The sequence below is a fragment of the Mustela nivalis genome (assembly GCF_964662115.1).
Source record: "Mustela nivalis genome assembly, chromosome: 19".
Classification (NCBI taxonomy): Eukaryota; Metazoa; Chordata; class Mammalia; order Carnivora; family Mustelidae; genus Mustela; species Mustela nivalis.
The window spans coordinates 22,972,653-22,998,006 of record NC_139038.1 but is presented as its reverse complement, the minus strand read 5'-3'; the positions used below and the strand labels follow the sequence as shown (position 1 = coordinate 22,998,006).

Here is a 25,354-nt window from a genome sequence, read left to right as displayed (position 1 = left end):
TATTTCCCAGGTAGGGCAGCCAGACATTCTCGGCCACTTTCTCTGGCAAGGAAAGGTAATGTCATCTGCTGAGAGTGAGGAAGGAATTCGGGGGCTGGAGGTTGAGAGGAGGCAGGGAGACTTGAAATGGTAGCTGTGGTTGCTTCTAATAGGAAAATGTGGGAGCTCAATCCATTAAACTGACTAAATCACTCGTTCGCTCTGTCAAATAAAAGTCATTTTAAGACATAAAAACAGTGAGTAATGGGTAATACAATTGGGATGGGAGTGATAGATAACCCCCTGCACAGAACCTCAATTCCTCCACACCCCATCCCTCTGCCCCCAATTTCTCCTCCTTTTTTTTTTTTTTAAGATTTTATTTATTGGAGAGAGAGAGAGTGAGCACAAGCAGGGGGAGAGGGAGAAGCAGATTCCCCCCTGAGCAGGGAGCCTGACTTGGGACTCGATCCCAGGACCCTGGGATCCTGACCTGAGCCGAAGGCAGATACTTAACTAGTGAGCCACCCTCCTAACCCCATTTTCTTCTTCTCTCCTAAGTCTATGATTAAGAAGACCATCAGTGCTGCTGAGTTGGGCGAGGAAGGGGGGAGGGGAGAGGGAAGGGGCAGTGCCAGGAGGCCATGTGCCCCAAATCAGGTGGGTGGTGACAGCTCAACTCTGGCCTCCAGGTCACCACGATGCCAGAATACCTAAGGAAACGCTTTGGCGGCAACAGGATCCCCATCATCCTGGCTGTGCTTTACCTGTTCATCTACATCTTCACCAAGATCTCGGTAAGGTGGGGACCCAGCCTGGCCGCGTCCCTACAGCATGGTGAGAAAATGGAATACAGCCATTGGTAGTGTGTCCTGCCCATGCATTTCCTCTCCTTGGGGGGGCTTCAGGGCGCTTGGAGAATGAGAGGGGTCAGGGAAGAGGGTAAGCTCTGGGAGAGGAAGTTGGGAGAAAAGTTGGAGGGAGGGACACCTCTTTCCACTACTGCCAGAGCTCTGGCAACATATCAGGATGGTGAAGGTTGAAGAACGGGGCTCTGAGAGCCCTGCCAAACCTCGGTGGGGAACTGTTCTCTTCCTCCCGGGATCAGGCAGTCATCAGGTATTCATCAGGTGTGTGGAGGCCCATGGAGACTGCCCCACCCTGGCCTTTGGTTGGACGGGCAGATTTCAAGAAAGGCCAAGAGCAGACCTGACTCATGCTGATGCTGTCTCCGCTTACAGCTGGGGCTGGGGAGAGCCTACCCCAGGTGTGGAGAGTGGGAGTGGGTGCAGTGCAGAGGAATTCCATTCAATCCAGACAACAATAATTGATTCTGTGCCAGCTGCAGGCTTGAAAGATAGACGTTAGATGACAACATTCGTTCAGAACTCCTCTCTCAGCCTGGTGGGAAGCTACAGACGTAGGAAGCCTTCACAAGGGAAGTTACGACCAAGGATGATTACCAGCTAGGGAAAGGGGGCCTGGCATTCTGGATGGATAGACAGGGCTTGTTAAGGGAAGCAGGGAATGTGAAGAGAATGAGGGAAATGAGGGCAAGCAGACCATGAAGCCTGAAATGCAATTTTAATGTTTTTATGTAGATATAAGTTTGGGGTTCATGGGGGCAGAGCCACTGGAGAATATTAATGGGCAGGAGAAGGATGACATGATCATGGCAATATTTGATAAGGTTGCGGTGTCGAGGATGGAGAGTGGAACCAAGAGTAGAAGCAGGAAGACCGCTGAGGAGGTTGTTGTATTAGCCTGGTGAATGGGTGTCAAATGTAATGGCCCACATGGCTCTAGTTTGAGACCCCCGATCTGGGAAGAGGTGGCTGAAGCAGTAGAGAACTCTTCTGTATTTGCCAGAATCCAGGCTTAGGGGAGCCTGTGCTGAAAATGTCCCTCCATTCATTCATCCATCAATTTCATGTCTCCCCAGGTGGACATGTATGCAGGCGCCATCTTTATTCAGCAGTCTCTGCACCTCGATCTCTACCTGGCTATAGTCGGGCTGCTCGCCATTACAGCTCTGTACACTGTTGCAGGTGTGTCTGAGTAAGGGGTGATGCTTGAGAGCCTGTGGCCTGTCCCCCGACTTTTCCTGGCTCATCTTCTGATGTTCCCATGTGTTAAAACCATTCATTCATTACACCTCACTCCACGACCCCAGATGAGATGATTTCTCTTGGCCGTTGTCCAAAGGAAGAGGGTTCCCTTTTAGAAAGAGGATTTAAAAACACACCAAAACTGCATCAAGCTATTTCCCATTTATTTATTGAAAAACTATTTATTGAGAACTGTCAGAGCTGAGCACGTTTCTCCACACACACTCTGGAAAGCTAGTTGGGAAGCGACCCTAATTCTGGAGGCTGAGGTTGGGTGGTCTCCTCTTTCCCCCTCAGAGCAGCATCCTAGGAGAGAGACCAGCCTCTAGTAGGCCCCAGACAAGTATTTGGTTTGGAATATTTGCCTTCTTATCTTCACATTCTGCTCCAGCTTCATCCCGCTCTGCCCCCTCTTGGTGTAATATAATTCATTCTACATATATATCTATATATTACCTAGCATGTGCAAGACATCATGCTAGGAAATGGGGCACAGCAGTAAGAAAAACAGACAAATTCTTTACCCAAAAGGACCTTATATTCTAATGGGGATGGGGAGACAGACAACAGAGCATGACAACCAAGAAATAATATCAGGACATATTATTATAATCTGATAAGTGCGCTGAAGGGAGTTTAAGCAGGATGAGATGGGGAGTGATGGGATAAGGAGGTTTGTTGTTGTTGTTGTTGTTTTCCCACAAAGAATGTTCAGGGAAGGCCTTTCTAAGGCCTTCTTGAACCACATTTAAATGATATGAAGGAAGCTCTCAAGAGAAGCTCAGGGGAAGAGAAGTCCAGGCAGAGGGATGGTCACATGTAAAGACTCTTAGGATGAGAACATGCTTGCTTGGGGAACAAAGGGGTGGTCAGTGTGGCTGAAGCTGAGCGAGGAAATTGTTGTTCAAGTGCATCCTGCTCGGCTCTGGGGGGCCATGCCCACAAACCAGAGAGGGATGTACCCCCGACCCTGTGTGGCACAGCATCCCTAATGATGTGCAAAAGGCCAGCCATTGGCACATCGCAGGAGACAAAATGCACCTGGGTTTTATTCTAAGTGCCGTGCATCTCCACTGGCGGCTCTAAGTGGAAAAGCAACCAAATCGAACGTATGCAGAGGCCCCTGAAGGATCTCAGGGGGTTCCACGCTCATGGAGGCCATGTGCCGGGAGCCCCAGGAAAGAGAAAGGCTAGCGGCCAAAGTCAGTTTATCTTGGCATTTCCTTGTTTGGGGAGTCTGTGTCCCCATTACGCTGATCTCTCTCAAGACAAGGGACATGCTGGTTTGTTTGCCTCTCTGTCCCTTCCACAAAGAGCTTGGCAGGGTGCTCACGAGAGATTTGGGGAAGGATTGAAGAAGACACTGCACCCAGGGCCTGGCACGTGGTAACTGCTCAGTAATCATCAGTATAGGAACGATGCCAGCTTCTAGTGGCAGAATCTCAGGCTGGATTATTGCCTCAGAGGGTCAGGGCCAGAATGGAGACCGGATCTCTCTCCATGTTTGTGACGGGGACCCTATTCGTGCTGGCAAGGAGAGAGGAATCAGAGTGGAACACCACAGCTCCGTGCACACTTTCTGCACATTGGTACTGCCCACGAATAAACGTGCTCACATGAGAGAAGCATCTCTTTCCCCTTTGGGAAGAAGGAAGCGGGAAGTATGGTACAGGGAAGAGACTGGGAAGATCACCCTGTCCAGATGCTGATGGACCTGCTGCCATTATATGGTCATGATCAGCTGGTCTCACCTGGCTCAGAAGGGGAGGTCGATGACATCTGGAATAGCTGGCTGGGGCAAGGTGGCCTCCCTTATGCGGTTGGTGGTTGGCGTGGGCTCTCAGCTGGGCTTCCCCTGTGTGAGGCATCACCCTCAGGTAGGCAAGGGTGGGCTTCTCCGGCATGGAGGTCTCAGGGCAACAGGAGAACAAGAGCAGAGGCTTCCGGGGCCTTGGGGCCTAGGCTCTGAGCTGCACAATATCACTCCCGCCCTAATCTGCAGATCAAAGCAACCCATTTGGCCAACACTCTCATTAAGAGGTAGAGAAATCAGCTTCACCTCAACATGGAAGGAACAGCAAAGCCACACTGCCAAATGGGCAGGCGCTCAGGAAGGAGACACTGTGGCCATCTTTGCACACGACACTAAGAAGTCTCCTCAGGCAGGTCTTGAAATTGCAGGTTCTGTCTGCTCCCCAGGGTAACTCCTCTCTACCACCATACCTGACGCTCACCTCTCCTTATCCCCACCCCTACCCTCAGGTGGCCTGGCCGCTGTGATCTACACAGATGCCCTGCAGACTCTGATCATGCTCATAGGAGCACTCGTCCTGATGGGCTACAGTAAGTGGGGCCCCAGGGTCACTTGGGTGGATGACAACCACACTCTTGGTGACATCTGCTTTCATCACTGTGATCAACAAGCCCAGGGTCAAAAGCATAACACAGGGCATTCCTGTCATGGGGAACTTCCTTCAGGCATGTTATTTTAGCTGGAAGAGAACTTGGCTTATGGAAACTTAACTGTTTTGGTTTTTGATTTTTTTTTTTTTAAGATTTATTTATTTTAGGGGGAGGGAGAGGAGAGGGTATAAGAAGAACGAATCTCGGGGCACCTGGGTGGCTCAGTGGGTTGAGGCCTCTGCCTTCAGCTCAGGTCATGATCCCAGGGTCCTGGATCGAGCCCCACATCGGGCTCTCTTCTCAGCAGGGAACCTGCTTCCCTTCCTCTCTCTGCCTGCCTCTCTGCCTACTTGTGATCTCTGTCTGTCAAATAAATAAATAAAATCTTAAAAAAAAAAGAAGAAGAAAGACTCTCCAGCAGACATTCCCCCCCACACTGAGCAAGGAGCGCCACGTGGAGCTCCATCCCACAACCCCAAGATCATGACCTGAGCTAAAATCAAGAGTCAGCTTCTTAACCAGATGAACTACCCAGGTGCCTCGACATTTACTGTTTTTTAAGTAAAAATGAATAGTTCTTCCAATGTTGATATGGAAAAGTGACTAATAAATAAGAGAGGTTGGGGTACCTGGGTGGCTCAGCGGGTTAAGCCTTGACCTTCAGCTCAGGTCAGGATCTCAGGGTCCTGGGATTGAGCCCTGCACCAGGCTTTTTGCTCAGCAGGGAGCCTGCTTCCCCCCCCTTCTCTCTCTGCCTGCCTCTGCCTACTTGTGATCTCTATCAAATAAATAAATAAAATCTTTTTTAAAAAATGATAAATAAATAAGTAAGAGGGGCAAAGGCACAGCTGTTCCTTACAGAAGAATTCCAGTGAATAAGTACAGACAGAGGAAGAGCTAGAAAATCACCATGAGGACATCACAGTGATCTGCAGGCAAGATCAAATGATAAATTCTCAAGTTGGCAGGTTAAAGTTCATGAAGACACAGGATCTTTGCATGGCCTCAATTATCATGCCCAAACTATTAATTGAAAAGGGAAAAGTAGCCACTCTCCACGGGAGCAACCTAGCTCACACCACTGTAGCTAAATGATCACCAGGAATGAGCCATTGATACCGTATAACTCCTGATATGGGGAGGAGGGTACAATGTATCCTCTGTGCCATGTTTGTCCACAAGACATAACCTCAGCTTCATCAGAAGAACCATCAGAAGTCCAGACTGAGAGACATTTTACATAGCCTAACCAGTTCCTCATAAGTACTAAAAGCATGTAAAATAAAGACAGACTCAGGAATTGTCTAGGAACAGGGGTAGAAGGATATAAACAAGAGTACCTTAAAAGGGTGTCTTTCTGCACAGTTTCCATTTTATTTCTGTTCTTTTCAACTTTACAAATAAGACTTCGGAGTAATCATGGAATAATTGTTTCACAACATGAACAGAAAAGGCTTATTACTAACTTTACCAAGAAGTGTTTCAGAACCTTAGAAGAAGAAAAGCTTTACTGGTGTCCTGTGTGTAAAGAGGAAATATAGATGAGTAACAGATACGTGAAATGCCGCTGTCCTAAATACCAAACTTTGAGCCTTCCAGGGCCACACGAGCTACTTAAAACAGGTTTTCAGAGGCAAGAGAGAACCAAAATAGATCTGCCCAGGGTCTGTTATTCTTAGCCAAACCTCTAGATCTTTCTCCATAAAAGGATAGGTTCCAGACACAGAAGTTCCATTACCTAATTCTTATGGTCAGGCAGGAAAGAGTTTGCAGACCAGCCCCCAAAAATCCTCACCAATCTGCTGTATCTATTAGATGTTTGTCATCTAATTGACCATATATGTGTGCATTTATTTCTGTGCCCTCAGTTCTGTCCCAGTCATCGATGTGTCTTTTTATGCCAACACCATACTGTTTTGATTTCTACAGCTTCATAATATAGTTTGAAATCAGGAAGTGTGAGGCCTTCCACTTTGTTTTTCTTCCTCAGTGTGGTTCTGGCTATTTGGGGCTTTTGTGGTTCCAGATGAATTTTAGAATGACTTTTTTTCTGTTTCTGTAAAAAATGTCATCAGAATTTAATAGGGATTGCACTGAATCTATAGATTGAGGGGCATCTGGCTGGCTCAGTCCCTGGAGGTTGTGATTCTTGATCTCAGGGGGATGAGTGCAAGCCTTACTTTGAGCATGGCGCTTACTTGAAAAAAAAATCCATAGATCACATTGAGTAGTGTGGATATTTTAACAATATTCTTCCAACCTATGAACACAGAATATCTGCCCATTTATTTGTGCTTTCTTCATTTTTTCATCCATGTTTTATAGTTTTCATTCCTAAGTATTTTAGCCTTTTTGATGCAATCATAAGTATGATTGTTTATTTAAATGTCTCCTTTCATTCGTGTATAGAAATGTAACTGATTTTTGTATATTGATTTTGTACCTGCAACTTTACTGAATTCGTTTATTGCTTCTAACAATTTTTGGTGGAGTCTTCAAGGTTTCCTCTGTATAATTCCCGTGTTCCACAAACAGAGACAATTAAGCCCTTGGAGATTTTTCAGATATATTTCTGTTACTGATTTTTAATTAATTCCACTACAGCCATAGAATATATTTTATATGATATTGTTTCTTGTTAATTTGTTGAGGTTTGTTTTGTGGCCCCGAGACTTTGCCTGACTTGATGAACATTCCATATGTCCTTGAAAAGAGTATGCTGCTGTTGGCTATACTGTGTTATCAGTACCAATTAGGTCAAGAGGGTTGACAATGTTCAATACTCTATCTTTATTACTTTTTTCATCTATTTTCTCTATCGATGATTACAAAAGGGGTACTGACATTTCCAATGATAGTTGTCGATTTGTCCACTAGTCTTTGCATCATTTACTTTGAAGCTCTACTGTTAGGTGAATACGTATTTAGGAGTGTTATACATTCTTAGTGATTCAATTTCTTTATCATTATGTGATGTCCCTCTTTATCCCTGGTTGTATTCTTTATTCCAGAGTCTCCTTTGCCTGGTATTAATTTAGCCTCTCCAGCTTTTTCTTTTTCTTTTTCTTTTCTTTCTTTCTTTTTTTTTTTTTTTCTGATTCAAATCCCCAAACTTACTTTCTTTTTTTTTTTGTTTAATTTTCTTACCTTTTCAGTGTTCCAAGATTCATTGTTTGTGCACCACACCCAGTTCTCCATGTAATCTGTGCCCTCCTTAATACCCACCACCAGGCTCACCCATCCTCCCACTCCCCTCCTTCCAAAACCCTCAGTTTGTTTCTCAGAGTCCATAGTCTCTCCTGCTTCTTCTCCCACTCTGATTTACCCCAATTCACTTTTCCTTTCCTTCTCTTAATGTCTGCCATGTTATTCCTAATGCTCCACAAGGAAGTGAAACCATATGAAAACTGACTTTCTCTGCTTGACTTATTTCTCTCGGCATAATCTCCTCCAGTCCCATCCATGTTGATACAAAAGTTGGGTGTTCATCCTTTCTGAGGGAGGCATAATACTCCATTGTATATATGGACCATATCTTCTTTATCCATTCATCTGCTGAAGGGCATCTTGGCTCTTTCCAGTTTGGCGACTGTAGCCATTGCTGCTATGAAAATTGTGGTGCAAATGGCCCTTCTTTTTACTACATCTGTATCGTTGGAGTAAATACACAGTAGTGCAATTTCAGGGTCACAGGGTAGCTCTATTTTTAATTTTTGAGGAATCTCCACACTGTTTTCCAAAGTGGCTGCACCAACTTGTATTCCCACCAACAGTGTAAGAGGGTTCCCCTTTCTCCACATCCTCTCTAACACTAGTTGTTTCCTGTCCTGTTAATTTTGTTCATTCTAACTGATGTAAGGTGATATTTCAATGAGGTTTTGATTTGAATCTCCCTGATGGCTAATGATGATGAACATTTTTTTAAAAGATTTTATTTATTTATTTGACAGACAGAGGTTACAAGTAAACAGAGAGGCAGTCAGAGAGAGGAGGAAGCAGGCTCCCTACTGAGCAGAGAGCCTGATGTGGGGCTCGATCCCAGGACCCTGGGATCATGACCCGAGCCAAAGGCAGAGGCTTTAACCCACCAAGCCACCCAGGTGCCCCAATGATGAACATTTTTTCATGTGTCTGTTAGCCATTTGCATGTTTTCTTTGGAGAAGTGTCTGTTCATGTCTTCTGCACATTTTTTGATGTGATTATCTGTTTTTTGGGTGTTGAGTTTAAGGGGTTCTTTATAGGTCTTGGATATCAGCCCTTTGTCTGTAGTGTCATTTGGGAATATCTTCTCCCATTCCGTGGGTTGCATCTTTTTTTGTTGACTGTTTCCTTTGCTGTGCAGAATCTTTTGATCTGGATGAAATCCCAAAAGTTCATTTTCACTTTTGTTTCCTTTGACTTTGGAGACATGTCTTGAAAGAAGTTGCTGGGTCCAATGTCAAGAGGTTACTGCCTATGTTCTCCTCTAGGATTTTGATAGATTCCTGCCTCATTTTGAGGTCTTTTATCCATTTCGAGTTTATCTTTGTGTATGGTGTGAGAGAATGGTCTAGTTTCATTCTTCTGTACATAGCTATCCAATTTTCCCAGCACCATTTATTGAAGAGACTGTCTTTTTTTCCTTGATTATCAGTGTTTGAATAGTATATATTTCTTTTTTTTTAAGATTTTATTTATTTATTTGAGAGAGAGAGAGAGAGAGCACAAGTGGGGAGGCAGGAATGAGGGGTGCTTGAATGGCTCAGTTGTTACAGGTCTGCTTTGGGCTCAGGCTGTGATCCTAGGGTCCTGGGATGGAATATGATGCTCCCTGCTCAGTGAGGAGCCTGCTCCTCCCTCTCCTGCCTGCCACTCTCTCTGCTTGTGTTCTCTTTCACTATCTCTGTATGTGTGTGTCAAATAAATAAGCAAAAATCTTTTTTAAAAAATTGTTATTACAAGGGAGCCTGGCTGGCTCGGATGGTGTAGTGTGTGATACTTGATCTCAACCTTGTGAGTTTGAGCCCCATGTTGGGCACAGAGATTACTTAAAAATAAGTAACTAGTTACTAGACCTACTGCTAGGTCTTACTGTTTAAAGGAGCAAATAACTACTAAGCCACAGTTTTAGTGTTTTGATGACTGCCTTAATATGTATGGCTTCCTTTATAATCCTGTATATTTTGTATTATGCATTGGTTATTAATATTCTTAGAAGCAATACATAGTCACTACCAGAGGCATCAAAAGAAGGTGACTAACTTTCCTTGTCCGCTCTGCTCTAAGTAGGATGTCACCCATCCAGCCATCCCCTTACCCTTGCTGTGGCTTGCTCTGAGTTTCTGGCAAATTCGGGCTTCCTCTGCATTTTAGGTTTTGCTGCAGTGGGCGGGATGGAAGGCCTGAAGGAGAAGTACTTCTTAGCCGTGGCTAGCAACCGGAGTGAAAATAACAGCTGTGGACTGCCTCGAGAAGATGCCTTCCATATTTTCCGAGACCCTCTGACATCTGATCTCCCGTGGCCAGGGATCCTACTTGGAATGTCCATCCCGTCTCTCTGGTACTGGTGCACGGATCAGGTACAGGGCATCTGATGAGGGAGCACCCTCCAAGATGCTTCTTTCTTTGTGGGGCTAGAGGCTGGGCTGGTTTCCTCCATCTCTTCTCTTGTTTGTATTCCCCTGCCCTCTCCCCAACCCCCCCCCCCAAGCTCAACTACTCCTTCCTTTCTACTATTCTACATTATTTTACTTCTTGAACTTGTTCATGTAGTGGCAAATCCAGGGCTACTAATATTTGCAAAGGGGAACTGGTTTTTGTTTGTTTTTAAAGATTTACTTATTTATTTAGAAAGGGAGAGAGAGAGAGAGAGAGCACGCAGGGGGTGTGATGCAGAGGGAGACATTCACAAGCAGACTCTGTGCTCAGTGCAGAGCCTGACGTGAGGCTTGATCTCAACATCCTGAGATCATGACCTGAGCTGAAAAGCAAGAGTTTGATGCTTAACTGACTAAGCCACCCAGGCGCCCCTGCAAAGGGGAATTCTTAATACATCTTGCTAATGTCTGGAAAGATCCAGTAAGCAAGAGATGATACATTTTAAATGGAGATTAAAATTGATATCCAATATCATTTACTCAACAAATACTCACTAGGTATCCTCTTTGTACCGGACACTTGGAAATCACGAGTAAACAAACCAGACAGGGCTCTTGTCTCCCTCGGAGCTCACCTTCTTCTAGTGGAGGGTAGACAGACAGTAAGAAAATTATATGGAATAATGAAAGGTAATAAATGTCATTTTCTTAAAAGCAGGGTAGGGAAAGAGGGGTTGAGAAGGTGGGAATGCAGCTTAAAATAGGGTGGCAGCGTCCTGGGCTGGCTCATTCAGTGGAGCATGCAACTCTTGATCTTGGGATTGTGAGTTCAAGCCCCACCTTGGGTAAAGAGATTACATAAATAAAATATATAAAGCATTTTGAAAAATAAATAAAATAGGGTGGCAAGGGGAGATGGGACTGAGGAGTGACCCTTGGAAAAACAGGCCTCAAAAAAGAAAAGGGCTCGCTGTGATAGTTGGGGAACATTTGCAATGGAGGCAATAGCCAACATGTATAATAAGCCCTTTTGTGTTAAAGGGGGGAAGGCTAGAAGCAATATTTGCATTTCTTATAGCTGCGTGAAGCTGCTCCAGGTGGATGCAGGTAAAACAAAGAGTGGATACTCGTGGGCAGGGAGATAGGTGTCAATTTTTTTTAAGGTTATATTTATTTATTTGACAGACCGAGATCACAAGTAGGCAGAGAGGCAGGCAGAGAGAGAAGGGGAAGCAGGCTCCCCGCCGAGCAGAGAGCCCGCTGCGGGGCTCCATCCCAGGATCCTGGAATCATGACCTGAGCCGAAGGCAGAGGCTTAACCCACTGAGACACCCATGCGCCCCGATAGGTATCATTTTGTTGCATACCTGTTTATACTTGGTCAGGTTTCAAATCCAGCAAATATATCATCCGTTGAAATGTGAGAGGCTGAAAAGATAAGTTAACAACGGACAATCGTGGTAACACTTAAACATTTACTGCTGGTGTAATGTGGCCAGTCCCTGGTCTAACCATTCTACATGAATTAATTCTTTTTCATGCCATCCCTCTTGAACTGTGGTTCCATTACTTGGGCCAGGGAGTTGTCCTACAGGGGGACTCCTTCCTCCCCAGGCACCTGGGTTTTCAAGGGGCGCAGATATCTTCAAACTTCCTCAAACTGCCTCTTAAATTAATGCTTGTATTCTCCACATCATGGGAACTAAAAGCCAGAATTCTTTTTGGTCACAGTTTTGGATCTCCAGTAGAAAGGGCTTTATTTTCCAAAGCTGTAAATGCTTTCCTCTCTGCTCCAGAGGGGTGGGCTAGGATTGAAGCCTGCATGCCTCTTTGAGCACCTTACTAAAGCAACCAGACGTCTTCTGTAGACCCTAATATCTTCACATTCTACGACCACATTCCAAAGTGTTCTAGAAAGGCTCAGTAGGTAAATGGAGTTCTGAGAAATAACATGTAACAGTTAAACCAACTTCTATAAATTTTTAAAAAATATTTACTTGTGTATTTGAGAGGGAGAGAGAGAACAAGCATGGGGTGGGGAGGGGCAGAGAGAGAGGGAGAGAGAAACTCCAGCAGACTCCACACTGAGCAGGGAGCCCAATACAGGGCTCAATCTCACAACCCTGAGATCACGACCTGAGCCAAAACCAAGAGTTAGAGGCTCAACCAACTGTGCCACTCTCAGGTGCCCCATTAAACCAACCTCTAAACAAGGATGCCTAACTTCTCAGTTCCATGCTTCCCACCTTTCCTCACATAAGCCAATCTTACATTTTAGTGAGTCTTTCACTTATGGCATCCAAACAAAAGTAATTGTGCCTGTCAGGGTACACTTGGTTGCAAGTGATAGACAAAAAAAATCAATCAATCAAACAAACAAACAATCTCAGGGGAAGGGTGGAGGATGTATTAGCTCAGGGAATACAAACAGCAGGAAGTTGAATGAGCCTTCAGAAACTGCTGGAACATACTCTGGTTTCCCTCTCCATCAGCCGTCTTTACACCTGTAACTTCATTGTTTCACTGCAGACTAACAGGAAAGATGCTGGCATCTTCCCAAGGCCCAATCCAAAAATCCTATTGAAGGGTCTAGTATAAGTCAGGTGCCTACCCCTGGATCAGGCAGCTGTGCCCAAGATGATAATGTAGCTGTGTGGACAGGGTGTGGGTTTCAAAGAAGGAGCAGGACTCTAGGAAAACTAGTGTCCACTGTCAAAAAAAAAAATAAAATGGGAAGAGTCCCAGATTTGTCCTGCTTGTCAAAGCTTGTCAAAGCTTGTCACGGGGCCTCTGTACCTTACCCAGATGCTTCAACACTCAAAGCCTAAGAAAATAGAGAAAGTTCTGGGCTCATGTAGATTCAATCTGAAGACTGGAGGAGGATTTGGGGGGATCTACTTAGAAAACACTCTGAAACAAGTTATTCCTTTTGAGTAGATAATGTTTTTTTTATTTGATACATATTTTAAAAATCTAATTTGAGAGAGAGAAAGAGAGAGCATGAGTGGGGGGAGGGGCAGAGAGGGAGAAGCAGACTCCCCACTGAGCAGGGAGCCTTGATGTGGGGCTTGATCATGAACTGAGCTGAAGGCAGATGCTCAAATGACTGAGCCATCCAGGCATCCCAAGATAACTTCAATTTTAAGGGATTTTTCCCAGTAGGGTGGTGGAGGTGCAGCCAGTGTTCTAAGCCCCTCTCATAGTTGGCAATTCTAATGGAGACTGTTGGTGTTAAGGTGCTTATTTCCTTTGCCTCTTCAAGGAAGAAGTTCCATGGAAAGTTGTAATTGACCCACCTTGGATTCATACTTTTCCTCAACTGGTCATGGTAGCCAGAGAAGCAGAGAAACTCTATGTAGAAATCAAATCGGCCAAGTCCAACTCCAGGATAAAGACGTAGGGAGGGGATGGAACAGGGTTCTTAGCTTCCTCAACTGGAGCACACGGATTGGGAATAGGAAAGTTTCCTCGAAAAGAAGCTAGAAAAACCAAGATTCTAAGTCCATGATGCCTACCAACAAGCTTTGCACACTTAGCCACTTCATCCTCCAACCACCCCACTGTTTTCCAGGTGATTGTTCAGCGGTCTCTGGCTGCCAAGAACCTATCCCATGCCAAAGGAGGCTCTCTGATGGCTGCCTACCTGAAGGTGCTGCCTCTTTTCATGATGGTATTCCCTGGAATGGTCAGTCGTGTCCTCTTCCCAGGTGAGAAGACAGTGGGGAGAAGAGATTATCTGTCTTTGAGTCACAGACTCTGTGAAGTATTCTAAACATATGACTGCCATCAGAGATTGGGACTGGAGTCCCGCATTGTGATTTGGCTGAGGTATCACCATCCAGATATCTGACTCTACACTGTTTCCCAAAGGGGTTCAACAGGAATGTCTAGTAGATGTCCCAGGCCAGTAGAGGGGAGACCCATCTGGGGCCTTGCCTGAAATGTATTTTTTTTTAAAGATTTTATTTATTTATTTGACAGACAGAGATTACAAGTAGACAGAGAGGCAGTCAGAGAGAGGAGGAGGCAGGCTCCCTGCTGAGCAGAGAGCCCGATGTGGGACTCCATCTCAGGACCCTGGGATCATGACCTGAGCCGAAGGCAGAGGCTTTAACCCACTGAGCCACCCAGGCGCCCCCTGAAATGTATTTTTGTAGCCACAAACTACAGGCTAAGATCTTGTAGTTCCAGATGTCAGTTTCCTGAAGACTAATATGAAAGTTCCTCTTACGCTTTTTGGTACTTCATTTCAGCTCAGTTGTTTGGTTATTTTGGCCCACTGGAACCCCTTTGGGGGTACTTAACAAAAACCAGGGATGTCAAAGCCTCTAGAATATTTACCTTAAAATTTTTAGTGCGGTAAAGTGATGAGATTTGCTCTGTGTGGGTAAACAGGACTGGGGGAAGGGTATTATTGGGAGTCACTGTGATGTCAGGAACTGGGGATCTATAGGGAAGAAAGCTCCTCTTTTTCTGAATCAGTGAGCTTTCCTCCCCTATCCACCAAGGCTGTTATTTATTTCTTTTTAGATTTTATTTACTTACTTGACAGAGAGAGAGAGAACACAAGTAGGCAGAGCAGCAGGGAGAGGGAGAAGCAGGCCTCCCGCTGAGCAGGGAGCCCAATGCGGGGCTCGATCCCTGGACCCTGGGATCATGACCCCAGCTGAAGTGGTCTCTCCCCTGCACTTTATCCTACACGATGTCATGCTGAGGTAAAGAAAGGACAGGATGGCCCAGAAGTTTTGTCAAAATAATTTAGGACAATAAGCCTAGGAGAAAAGAATTGGGGGAGGAAAACAGGGGTTGCTCTGCTCGTGCTAGACTCTGTGCTTCCCCCTTCTCCAGCCCAGAGGGCATGAAGAACCCAGAGTCACTGGTCCTGGTTCCAGGAAAGGTGCCCAAGACTTGAGAAAAGCCAGGTCAGAGTGAGAACTGGGATTTGGGATTTGTGGTGACTTAATGGAAAATACACAGCTTTGGGTGAGGCTTGATATATGAACAAAGAACTGGCTTTAAACAACATACCTTCATCATGACAAGAGTCTTACAGTGTGGTATTTCTGAAAATGGACTCTGGTTTGAATGTTGCAGCCAGAATTCTGGCTGTCACTTCCTAGCCGTGTGACCTTGGAAAGCCACTTGCCTCTGTTCCCTCCCTCATAAAATGGGAATAATCCTTCATAAGGCTTAAAGCAGTTCTCGGCATGAGGTAAGCACTATAAGAAGTGTTTATTCTTATTTTATGTATTATTTCATTTATTCCTCAAAACAACCTTATAAGGTAGGTCGTGTTAGGGCTCTTTTCATTTACAGATGAGGAAACTGAACTTCATCCACTCATTTATTCTTCCATGCATCCATCGAAGAAACAGAGCCAGTGAACTACGAGGCCTTAATCTGGGAGACCTGGGGATCCTTAATACCAACAGTATCCTGCTGTTGTGGGTCTCACATTCTAGTGGAGAGGAGACACACAAAGAGAAGAAATAAGTAAATGTGACATCCATTGGTTGTGAGCCAACAGTTGATCCATATGGGGATTTCTTTTTTTCTTTTGGTGGGAAGGGGCAGAGGGAAAGAGAACGAGTCTTAAGCAGGCTCCATGCCCAGCAGAGAGCCTGGTGTGGGGCTAGATCTCATGACCTTGAGTTCATGACCCGAGCTGAAATAAGGAGTCAGACACTTAGCCGACTGAGTCCCCCAGGCGCCCTGGGTAGTTTCAAAGTACATTTCAGAGTGGAAACAACAAGATTAATGATGGGTAGGATGTTGGGGATAAAGAGGAGCAATCTAGACCCCTCCTAGGTTAAGTGACTTGCCGATTATTAACCTGGCTAGTACTCGGTGGGCTGGGATTGGAACCCAGCTGCATCTGCCTCCAAAGCCCAGCTCTTAATCATGCTATTGTCTGCCTTAGCAAATTACACCTTAAGCTTTGGGTCAGTGTCTGGAAGATCAATCACAACACCTTGACAATTATACTTTGTTTTTAAGATTTAATTAATTTATTTATTAGATAGAAAGAGCGCACCAGCAAAGGGAGGTGCAGAGGGAGAAGGAGAAGCAGATTCCCCACTGAGCAGGGAGCCCGACATGGGGCTCGATCCCAGGACCCCAGGATCATGACCAAAGCTGAAGGCAGATGTTTAAACTACTGAGCCACCTAGGTGTCCCTTTGATCATCATTCTTAATAGCCCGTCAATCAGCAATCATGATTAAGTGAAACAATGCCATGGTCTATGTCTCTAAGGACTTTTGAATGTAACAGATGAGTCTGGTACTCATGAAGAAGCGACATAAGATATAAATCAAAACACTCTAGCATATAGTACTAACAATAAGTGAAAGGAATTTGAGAGTGAAGTAGGTTGGAGAAGGTGAGGTCGGCATGGTATGTTTGAAGACCTGGACAAGTCCTTCTTGTAGTTCCCCAGTCCTGCAGCAGCGATGTCACCTTAGAACTTGTTAGAAATGCAAACTTTCAGGCCCTGTCCGAGACCTACTGAATCAGAATCTCCTGAGGTTTGGGCCCAGCGGTCTGTTTTTGACAAGCTCCCCAGAAGACTGAGAAGCCCTTGCCTGAAGTGCCAGCCTCCAGGCCAACGCATTCTACCTTCCTATCTCCATGTCTCCCCCTGTGTCTGCTCTTCCAGCTACCCCCTGAATCTTCAGTTGGGTCCAGAAGCCACCCAAAAGGATGCTCTAATCCTGAGATGTAATGAGCCTGAAGAACACCTTCTTCCACTTATCCATCTGAGAAATGGCACACACTTTGAAAGAAACCATAGTGGAAATTAAGAGAGAAGCAAAACCACCCTCAAACAATAAAATGCAAGTCTAGAAGTGTACCCATTTACAAACCCAATCGTCCCCATCTGAGCTCTGGAATACACTCAGGGTATGAGACCTCATCATGATATTTACTCGCTATTTGATTTGGGGAAGCGTTTTCACCTCTCTGGGCCTCAATTTACTTGTCCTTAAAATAGGTGTAATACCATCTCTTCCCCCTGGAGTTGTGAAGAATACAATGAGATACATATGGATAGTCTTTATTTGTCATGGTGGACCCTCAGTGAATGTTACCATTTGGAAATAGAAGACATTGTGTTGTTTGGATGGGACCTTGCCAGAAGAATCCTTTATGCCAACTATCAGAGGGACTGATATGAGAACCCACACCATATATGAAATGGTTGATTAATTAACCCAAGACAGATGGGTGGTTGTTACCCAATGGTGGGTTAATGACCGATAAGGCTGTTGGTTTCAGTTGTAGCTTAACTGAGCCAACTAATTATCCTTAGGATGAATATATTCTTTTTATTTTTTTTAAGTAAGCTCCATGCCCAGCATGGAGTGCAGTGTGGGGCTTGAACTCACAACCTTGAGATCAAGACCTGAGCTGACATCAAGAATAGGATGCTTAATGGACTGAGCCACCCAGGCACCCTGAATGAATATATTCTTTAAGCTGAACAGACAAGAACAACTGCCACAAACATGCTTTGTAAACTGTGTCTGTCACATTTCATGGTTGGAGGGTGCATGTCTGGAAGGTTAACCAACCTAAGCTTAACAACCAAAGGTTAAACTATGTAGTTAATTAAATATCCCAGGGAGAGTCTTGCTTCTTCTCAGTGTATCTTGAAGAGGGGAGCTTTTGGGGGTGCCTGGTGGCTCAACTGGTCAGGCAACTGACTCTTGGTTTCAGGTCATGGTCTCAGGGTCCTGGGATTGACCTCTGTCTCTAAAGTAAATATATCTTTAAAAAAAAAAAAAAGAAAAGAAAAAAAGAGGAGCCTTTGGACAAAAAAAGGTAAAGCCCATATAATCTGAATGTGAATAAGACCTTTGCCTGACTGGGAGGCTTCTTACAACATTCTAAGCACGGGGATGAAACTTTTCCCTTATCTTCTTTTAAGGCTTCTTGGAAGAGCCATAAAAAGCCAGGAACTTTGACCTGTCAAAAGCATTTTTCTCAAGATTGTTTCTACTCAGGACTTCTCTTCAAATACCAGTTTTGGTCTATAGTCTTAATTTTGTCTGAGGTTTGAACCAGAGCTTTGGGGGCATCTACCTCTGTTCTGTAGCAACTATATTATTAATTGTGGCCACAGAACCCATTGGTGGATATTAGTGAGGTGAGGGGTGCCAGCCTTTGGGAAGACATAACAATGCCTGGAGAAATTTTATGATGACCGGTTTGCCGGTGGACTTCCCAAGTGGATGAAGGCGCCCAGGGCTGTATCCATTGCTTAGGTCTTCCATTACATTAAAAAGAAAATGAAGATAGAACAACATTGCATTTTAAAATTGTGGTGTCCTTTAAGTGTTTACATTTATTAAATTAGCAGGTAAAAATATAGAGACTAAGTATACAAGCTCGTGGAGATACCGTCAAACATCTACATTTGAGGTCTCAGTTAAATGGTTATTGTGACATTGATATTGCACTGGAACCGGGCAGGAAGTTAAGCATGAGCAGTGGAGCGGTTCACATTCACTTGTGAGCTGAAGTTCAAGATGGGTGGACAGACAGCCCATCACCCTTCAAAATGAGGAGCAAGGACTGAAGACTTTGGATTGAGCAGATGGGGCCCCGGTGGGATTTATGGGAGTTATTTCTCAGTCCACCTGGTGGAGGAGACTTGAGAGATAATCATTGACCCAGCTGGGGTGAGTGGTATTGGGTAGGCATTGGGTTGTTGGTGAGGAGCGCTGGTTAGCTCAGATATCAGGAGCTGAAGAAATCAGAAGGTGACGAGAAAGGTATTGTTCAGACACAGGTGCCAAACCTTGGAGACCATACAGCGTTCTGAAGGTCCCAGTGGCCAGGATGAAGCCTTGGGTGGGGTGCCTGTCAGACTCATTACAGAAAAGCAGCTACTCTCTTGGTGTTCTCTGAAAAATTGGATTGGAAGTCAGGAGACCTGGGTTTCGACTTTGCCTCTGACATGACCTTGCTGGATATTTATACTCAGGTCCCTGATCTTGGTTCTTCGTCTGTGCAACAGTGAAAGTAATCTCTTCCCTCATTCAGGAGCGCAGTGATAGCTAGCCTCTGTCCCTCAGAAATCTGTTGAGCATCTGCTCTGTCACACACTCGGGACTCCAAGCAGGAGGCCTAGGCCTGTATGCTTGGGATGTTTTCGTCGTTACACGAGGAGGAGATGAAGAACTCCGGGTGCCAGGAAGGCTGAGTGGATTTTCTCCAGAACAGCAGAATGCTGTTCAGGAGAGCAAAGACCCGATACAGAAACACAGGAAGAGGAAGACAGGGACATCCAACTGGCACAGCTGGGTTGTTAGGAGCCTAAAAGGAGCCTAAAAGGAGCACAGCTCTGGAGGAGCTAGGGGAGAGAGGGATTTGGAAAATAATCATCCCATGTGGGGGCAATGGCATTCTCCAGTGCACTGGAGGTACTGTAGGCAAGATGTGAATGGCATGTGTCCCTTTGTGGGGATCAGGGGATGCTTCCTGATGAGGGACATTGTAGAGAATGGCCACGAGGTGTCTCAGCTTTATTAGGGTGACAGTCATAACAGCTGAAATGTATTCAGTGCTTCCTACGTAGCGGCTTCTGGGCCAAGCACATTACATATGTCATCTCAGCCAACCCCCAGGATAATCGTACCAAGTAGGCATACGTTGTTGTCCCATTTTACAGATAGGGCAAGGCTAAGTAAGAAGGTAATGGTTTGTGAAGTCTGGGATCTTTTTTTATTTCACCGAGCTGTACGCATATAGATAGTCATCCTGTCTCCTGGCGTGGGCCTGCGTCAAGCCATGTTGTGGCTTGGCCTGGGCTCAGAGGGTCTGTCTGCTCACTCTGCACCTTGTTTCTTCCACAGATCAAGTGGCTTGTGCAGATCCAGAGACCTGCCTGAAGGTCTGTAGCAACCCCTCCGGCTGCTCTGACATCGCATATCCCAAACTTGTGCTGGAACTCCTGCCCACAGGTAATGGCCACTCGCCCCTGGATGGAGTCCCCTGGAGTGCCCAGAAAGGAAGACCTTGACTGGGCCCTGATCTGAGGGAAGGACCGGGTGGGAAGGCAGCAGAAAGAAATGCGCTCTGGGCTGAGGGACTGAGCCCCTGAGCCAGAGGCCTCCGATAAAACCCAGGTCCTGATTATGGTCCCCCTCCAGCCCCCGGTCCCTCCTTACAGCTCGCTCCCACCCCAAGTTCTGCCTCCTCCCAGTGGCACCTACTGGGAGATCGGTTGGCACCATGGGCCTGGGGTAACGGGGTCCTGAGTGGAGGCAGGGGCAGTTAGCAGGAAAAGCCTGAGGCCCATAGACCTCCCTTTTGCCCCCAGGGCTCCGTGGGCTCATGATGGCTGTGATGGTGGCGGCGCTCATGTCCTCCCTCACCTCCATCTTTAATAGTGCCAGCACCATCTTCACCATGGACCTCTGGAAGCACATCCGGCCTCGGGCATCAGAGAAAGAGCTCATGATTGTAGGCAGGTAAGGTTGCACTGAGTGGGACTGGGGAAGGAGAGTGAACAGTTTAGAAACCCAGGAAGGAGAAAGCTGAGGCAACTCCGAGGCAAACACTGACCAGCCACTCATGCTGGAGGCTCAGCCTCCTCTGAGGGCAAAGGTGAGGTTCATTAGGACTCTATGTACGAATAAGCTACTTGTTCAAGAGATGTTCGCTGAGCACCTACTATGTGCCGGGTGGCTAGACCCAAAGCAAAGATTCAGTTTTCTGCTTTCAGAAAGCTAAAGATAATTAAAGAGAGAGGTTAATTAAACGGAAACTACAACCCCAGTGAGTGCCATGAGGAGAAGCCAGGAGATGTAGAGATTCAAAGGAGTCCCCAGCCTGGAGTGGGTGGGGCCTGAGAGATGAATAGGAGTTAGTTAGCCAGGTAAATGGGAGGAAGAGGTTCTGGGGACTGGGCAGGGTAGTGGTGTGGGGAAGGTTTTCCTACCAAGGCTTCTGTAAGGTCCTGAAATCTAATGGGGGGAACAAAAGGGACCAAAATGGATGGTATGCGAATCTTATGTAAAATACATGCTAATAAGCATCTTGGGGCCCCCAAGGACTGTCTCAGCTTTGAGTTAGGGAAAGAGTTCTTAGGTCTGACAGCATGAACATAACTTATAAAGGAAAAGAAACAAATCCATTAGACTTCAAAAGCTAAAACTTTTTCACTTCAAAAGACACCATTGGGGTGCCTGGTGGCTCAGTGGGTGGATTAAGGCCTCTGCCTTCAGCTCAGGTCATGATCCCCGGGTCCTGGGATCGAGCCCCGCGTAGGGCTCTCAGCTTGGTGGGGAGCCTGCTTCCTCCTCTCTCTCTGCCTGCCTCTCTGCCTATTTGTGATCTTTTTCTGTCAAATAAATTTATATTAAAAAAGGACAGCATTAAGGAAATGAGAAGACAAGCCACAGATAAAGAGAAACTATTTGGGGCGCCTGGGTGGCTCAGTGGGTTAAGCCACTGCCTTCGGCTCAGGTTATGATCTCAGGGTCCTGGGATCGAGTCCTGCATCGGGCTCTTTGCTCAGCAGGGAGCCTGCTTCCTCCTCTCTCTCTCTGCCTGCCTCTCTGTCTATTTGTGATCTCTCTCTGTCAAATAAATAAATAAAATATTAAAAAAAAAACTATTTGCAAGCCACATAGCTGACAAAGACTTGTGATCTAAAATGATCTACAAAATGAAATTGTAATCCTAGAAAACTATAAGGAGATACCATGACATGCCCACTAGAATGGCAATAATCAGAAAGACAGACAAGGAGATAGAGAAGTTGGAACCTTCCTAACTCTGCCAGCGGGAATGTAAAATGGTTCAACCATTCAAAACAGTTTGGCACCTTTTAAAAAAATTAAACATACAGCTTATCATATGACTGAGCAGTTGCACTCCCAGAAATGAAAACATATGTCTACATAAAGATTGCATTCCCAGAAATACATAAAAACTCAAACACAAATATTCACAGTAGCTTTTGTTTATAAGAGGAGAAAAGTAGAAACAACACAAGTATCCACTGACCACTGCAGGATAAACAGTGGCGTGTCAAGATAGATCCATTCAATGGAGTGTTTTTCAACAATAAGAATGAATGACATGGACACCTGGGTGGCTCAGTTGGTTGGACGACTGCCTTCGACTCAGGTCATGATCCTGGAGTCCTGGGATCAAGTCCCGCATCGGGCTCCCAGCTCCATGGGGAGTCTGCTTCTCCCTCTGACCTACTCCTCGCTCATGCTCTCTCTCACTGTCTCTCTCTCTCTCTCAAATAAATAAATAAAAAATCTTAATTAAAAAAAAAAAAGAATGAATGACATACCGTGATTACATATGATGTGTGGATGAACCCCAAAAGCACGCCACGTGGAGGAAACTGGCTGCCAAAGACCACATGTTGTTGAATCCTGTTTCTATGAAATGTCCAGAAAAGGCAAACCCATAGAAACAGGAATAGATAAAGGATAAATTGTTGCTTGGAGTTATGGGATTCTACTCTTAGAATAGGTGAATCTCGTGGTATGTAAATTCTACCTCAATAAAACAGTAAAGATTGAGAGAGAGCAGGAAGTATTTCCGGGAGCAATATGCTAATGAGGGGCTCTCTCCACCTGGCACTAGGGTGTTTGTGTTGCTGCTGGTGCTGGTCTCCATCCTCTGGATCCCCGTAGTCCAAGCCAGCCAGGGAGGCCAGCTCTTCATTTACATCCAGTCCATTAGCTCCTACCTGCAGCCGCCTGTGGCCGTGGTCTTCATCATGGGATGTTTCTGGAAACGGACCAATGAAAAGGTAGCTCTGGATAAGACCGCCCATGAGGATGTCTTAATGACATGGGTGGTGTTCCAGAGGATGAGTTCTGGGGATGGAGGTGTGGGAAGGGGGCCAGCTGGCCTTTGAAGAGCAACCACGGGGGTTCTGTTTGGATGCACTGTGTCATGAAACAGGGAAGCTAAATTTATAAGGAATGAGTATATTACACATCAATAATTAGTTATGTGTGAAAGATAAACAGATAAGGAGCTCCAATCCTTTTTAAATTACTGACCCCTACATCAACCATCCCTAGAAAGGCAAACTCTTGGAAATGGCTTTTTGAGGTCTGCAGAGGCCCAGGTTGGCTGCCCTGTAACCCTGGATGTCTCTAAGATGGCCTTGCTCTGATTTGCAGGGGGCCTTCTCAGGTCTGATCTTGGGCCTTCTCCTAGGCTTGATTCGGCTGGTCCTGGACTTCATTTATCCGCAACCTCGGTGTGACCAGCCAGATGACCGCCCCGCTGTGGTGAAGGATGTCCACTACCTCTATTTCTCCATGGTTCTGTCTGCAGTGACTCTGATCACCGTGTCCAGTGTGAGCTGGTTCACAGAGTCGCCCTCCAAGGAGATGGTACGTTTGGGTTTGATACTGTATAACCACGGAGACCCTTGGCTGCAAGAGACAGAAAACTGACCCAAACTGGCCTCAATGAAGAGGGTTTGATTGTTCAAGAAGCTGGAATATCCAGGATTGGGCTTTAAGGGACAGCTTGAGTTGGGATGGAGGACCAAATCCATCCTTCATTTCTGCCTCAATTTTCAGGTGCCATCTGGGACTGGCAGTTTCCAGGGATTTTATCTTTTCTTATACTCATTAAGCAAAAGCAGAAACACATTTGTCCCAGCATTTCCGGCAGGGTTCCTGATTCCCATTGATGCAGTTAGCTCGACACATGTTTACCCATGAACCAGTTCAGTCTCCATGGCTAGAGAAATGCACAATGAAGGCATGGGGGGGGGGGTCCTTCAAAAGCCCCAGGCTAGGGTTAAGCTCTGGGAGGCCAGAATGAAGGAGGGTGAGATCCCAACAGAATTAGCGCTGCTGAAGAAAGCAAGCCAGGGAAATGTCCATTTTGTGGGGGGAAATGTCCACTGACTGTGCGGAGCGCAGGGAGCTGGAGCTTGGAGGTACAGTGACATGGTGGACATTCTCACACGGGAGGCCCAGCATGGGGTGGAGCAGGGAACCCTAATCTGATCCATCTTTGCTCCTTAGATAAGCCGCCTGACCTGGTTTACTCGTCATGACCCCATGGTCCAGAAGGAACAGGTGCCACCAGCAACTCCCCAGCCCCTTACTGTCTCTCAGAATGGGACCCCAGAGGCCAGCATCACAAACATCCAGTTGGAGATTGTTCAAGAAAACATATCCAAACCCCACAGCTGTGAGTTGCCTCTCCTCGGTTACAGTGGAAACCCAAGAAGCATGAGGTGTTTAAGGAGAGATACTTCTACCAAATCACAAGCCAGAAGAGGGGTGTACTTGGAATGTTAGCATCCCCTGACTCCCCATGTCTGTTCTAACTTTCAACAGAAGCTCAGTGGAGAATAGTAACAGCAAGTGGGTGTTGAGTGCCTTGATACAACACAGCTCCCTTAGTCCCCATGAGATCCTGCCAGGCAGGCTGGAATGCTATTGGCTTTCTCTAAATTGCTGGTTTCAAACTGGCAGCCTGTAGACATACTGTGGTGTAGTCCACCTACCATTTCAATAAAAGGTGAGCCGAAATTGAAAACTTGGGAGATTTCACATAAAATGCCAGATTTCCATCTCCTTTTGAAACATGGGAAGGTGTAACAACTCTGGGCCCCCATGTCTGCATGACTAACGTTGTCCAGCGCTTGGAAAGCCGGCCCCTCAGACTGGGCTGTACCCTTCAGTGAGCCAAGGTCCCCACCCATCCCTATTGCGCCATGACCCTGCAGCCGTGGGCTGTCATTTACCATCACATGTGGCCTTTTACATCTGTCAATATACATGTACAGACAAACATTCTGCGGCTACGAATCCATGTCAACCTAATGATGGAAGTCCAAGGATAGATCCAGAAGGCCATGTGTTACAAGAAAAATGAGAGAATCTTTTCTGGTTCATATTTTGACAAGTTTAATAAGCAAAGTGTTTTGTCCTGACCACGTGACTAGCCCTAAAGGCCATGGAGCTTGCGGCCCCAGCTCTAAATGGGGAAATAGTTTTCCACAAGAGTGCCCTTCCCTGCCTTGGGCCTCCTGGCAGACGGTGTGATAGAGAGGAGGGAATCAGACAGATGTGGCTTCTAAACCCACCTCTGCTACCGCTTACCAGCTGTGCGGCTTCACCCATCTTAGTCAAATGAGGCTCCGTCTTTTCATCTGAAAATGATGAAAGGTACTCATGAAGATTAAGGTCCTCATGAATACTTCCCAGAAAAGGTATGGGAAATATTTCTCACTGGGCACAGAACACAGCTGGTCGGCCCCTCTGTTCCCTTCTGACCTTC

At 45.9% G+C, this 25,354-nt stretch overlaps 1 protein-coding gene across 4 annotated transcripts in view; it reads left to right on the top strand.

Moving 5' to 3' along the window:
• Window positions 1-25,354, top strand: part of SLC5A11 (solute carrier family 5 member 11) — a 42,108-nt gene that overhangs the window by 16,448 nt on the left and 306 nt on the right. For all 4 annotated transcript variants that reach the window (XM_082713946.1, XM_082713947.1, XM_082713945.1 and 1 more), the window contains 10 exons: window positions 672-776; window positions 1,922-2,027; window positions 4,350-4,430; window positions 9,844-10,049; window positions 13,639-13,774; window positions 19,927-20,034; window positions 20,394-20,544; window positions 22,682-22,850; window positions 23,230-23,445; window positions 24,091-24,259. In XM_082713946.1, the coding sequence (XP_082570072.1) occupies window positions 672-776; window positions 1,922-2,027; window positions 4,350-4,430; window positions 9,844-10,049; window positions 13,639-13,774; window positions 19,927-20,034; window positions 20,394-20,544; window positions 22,682-22,850; window positions 23,230-23,445; window positions 24,091-24,259 (1,447 nt within the window). The remainder of the gene's footprint in view (window positions 1-671; window positions 777-1,921; window positions 2,028-4,349; window positions 4,431-9,843; window positions 10,050-13,638; window positions 13,775-19,926; window positions 20,035-20,393; window positions 20,545-22,681; window positions 22,851-23,229; window positions 23,446-24,090; window positions 24,260-25,354) is intronic.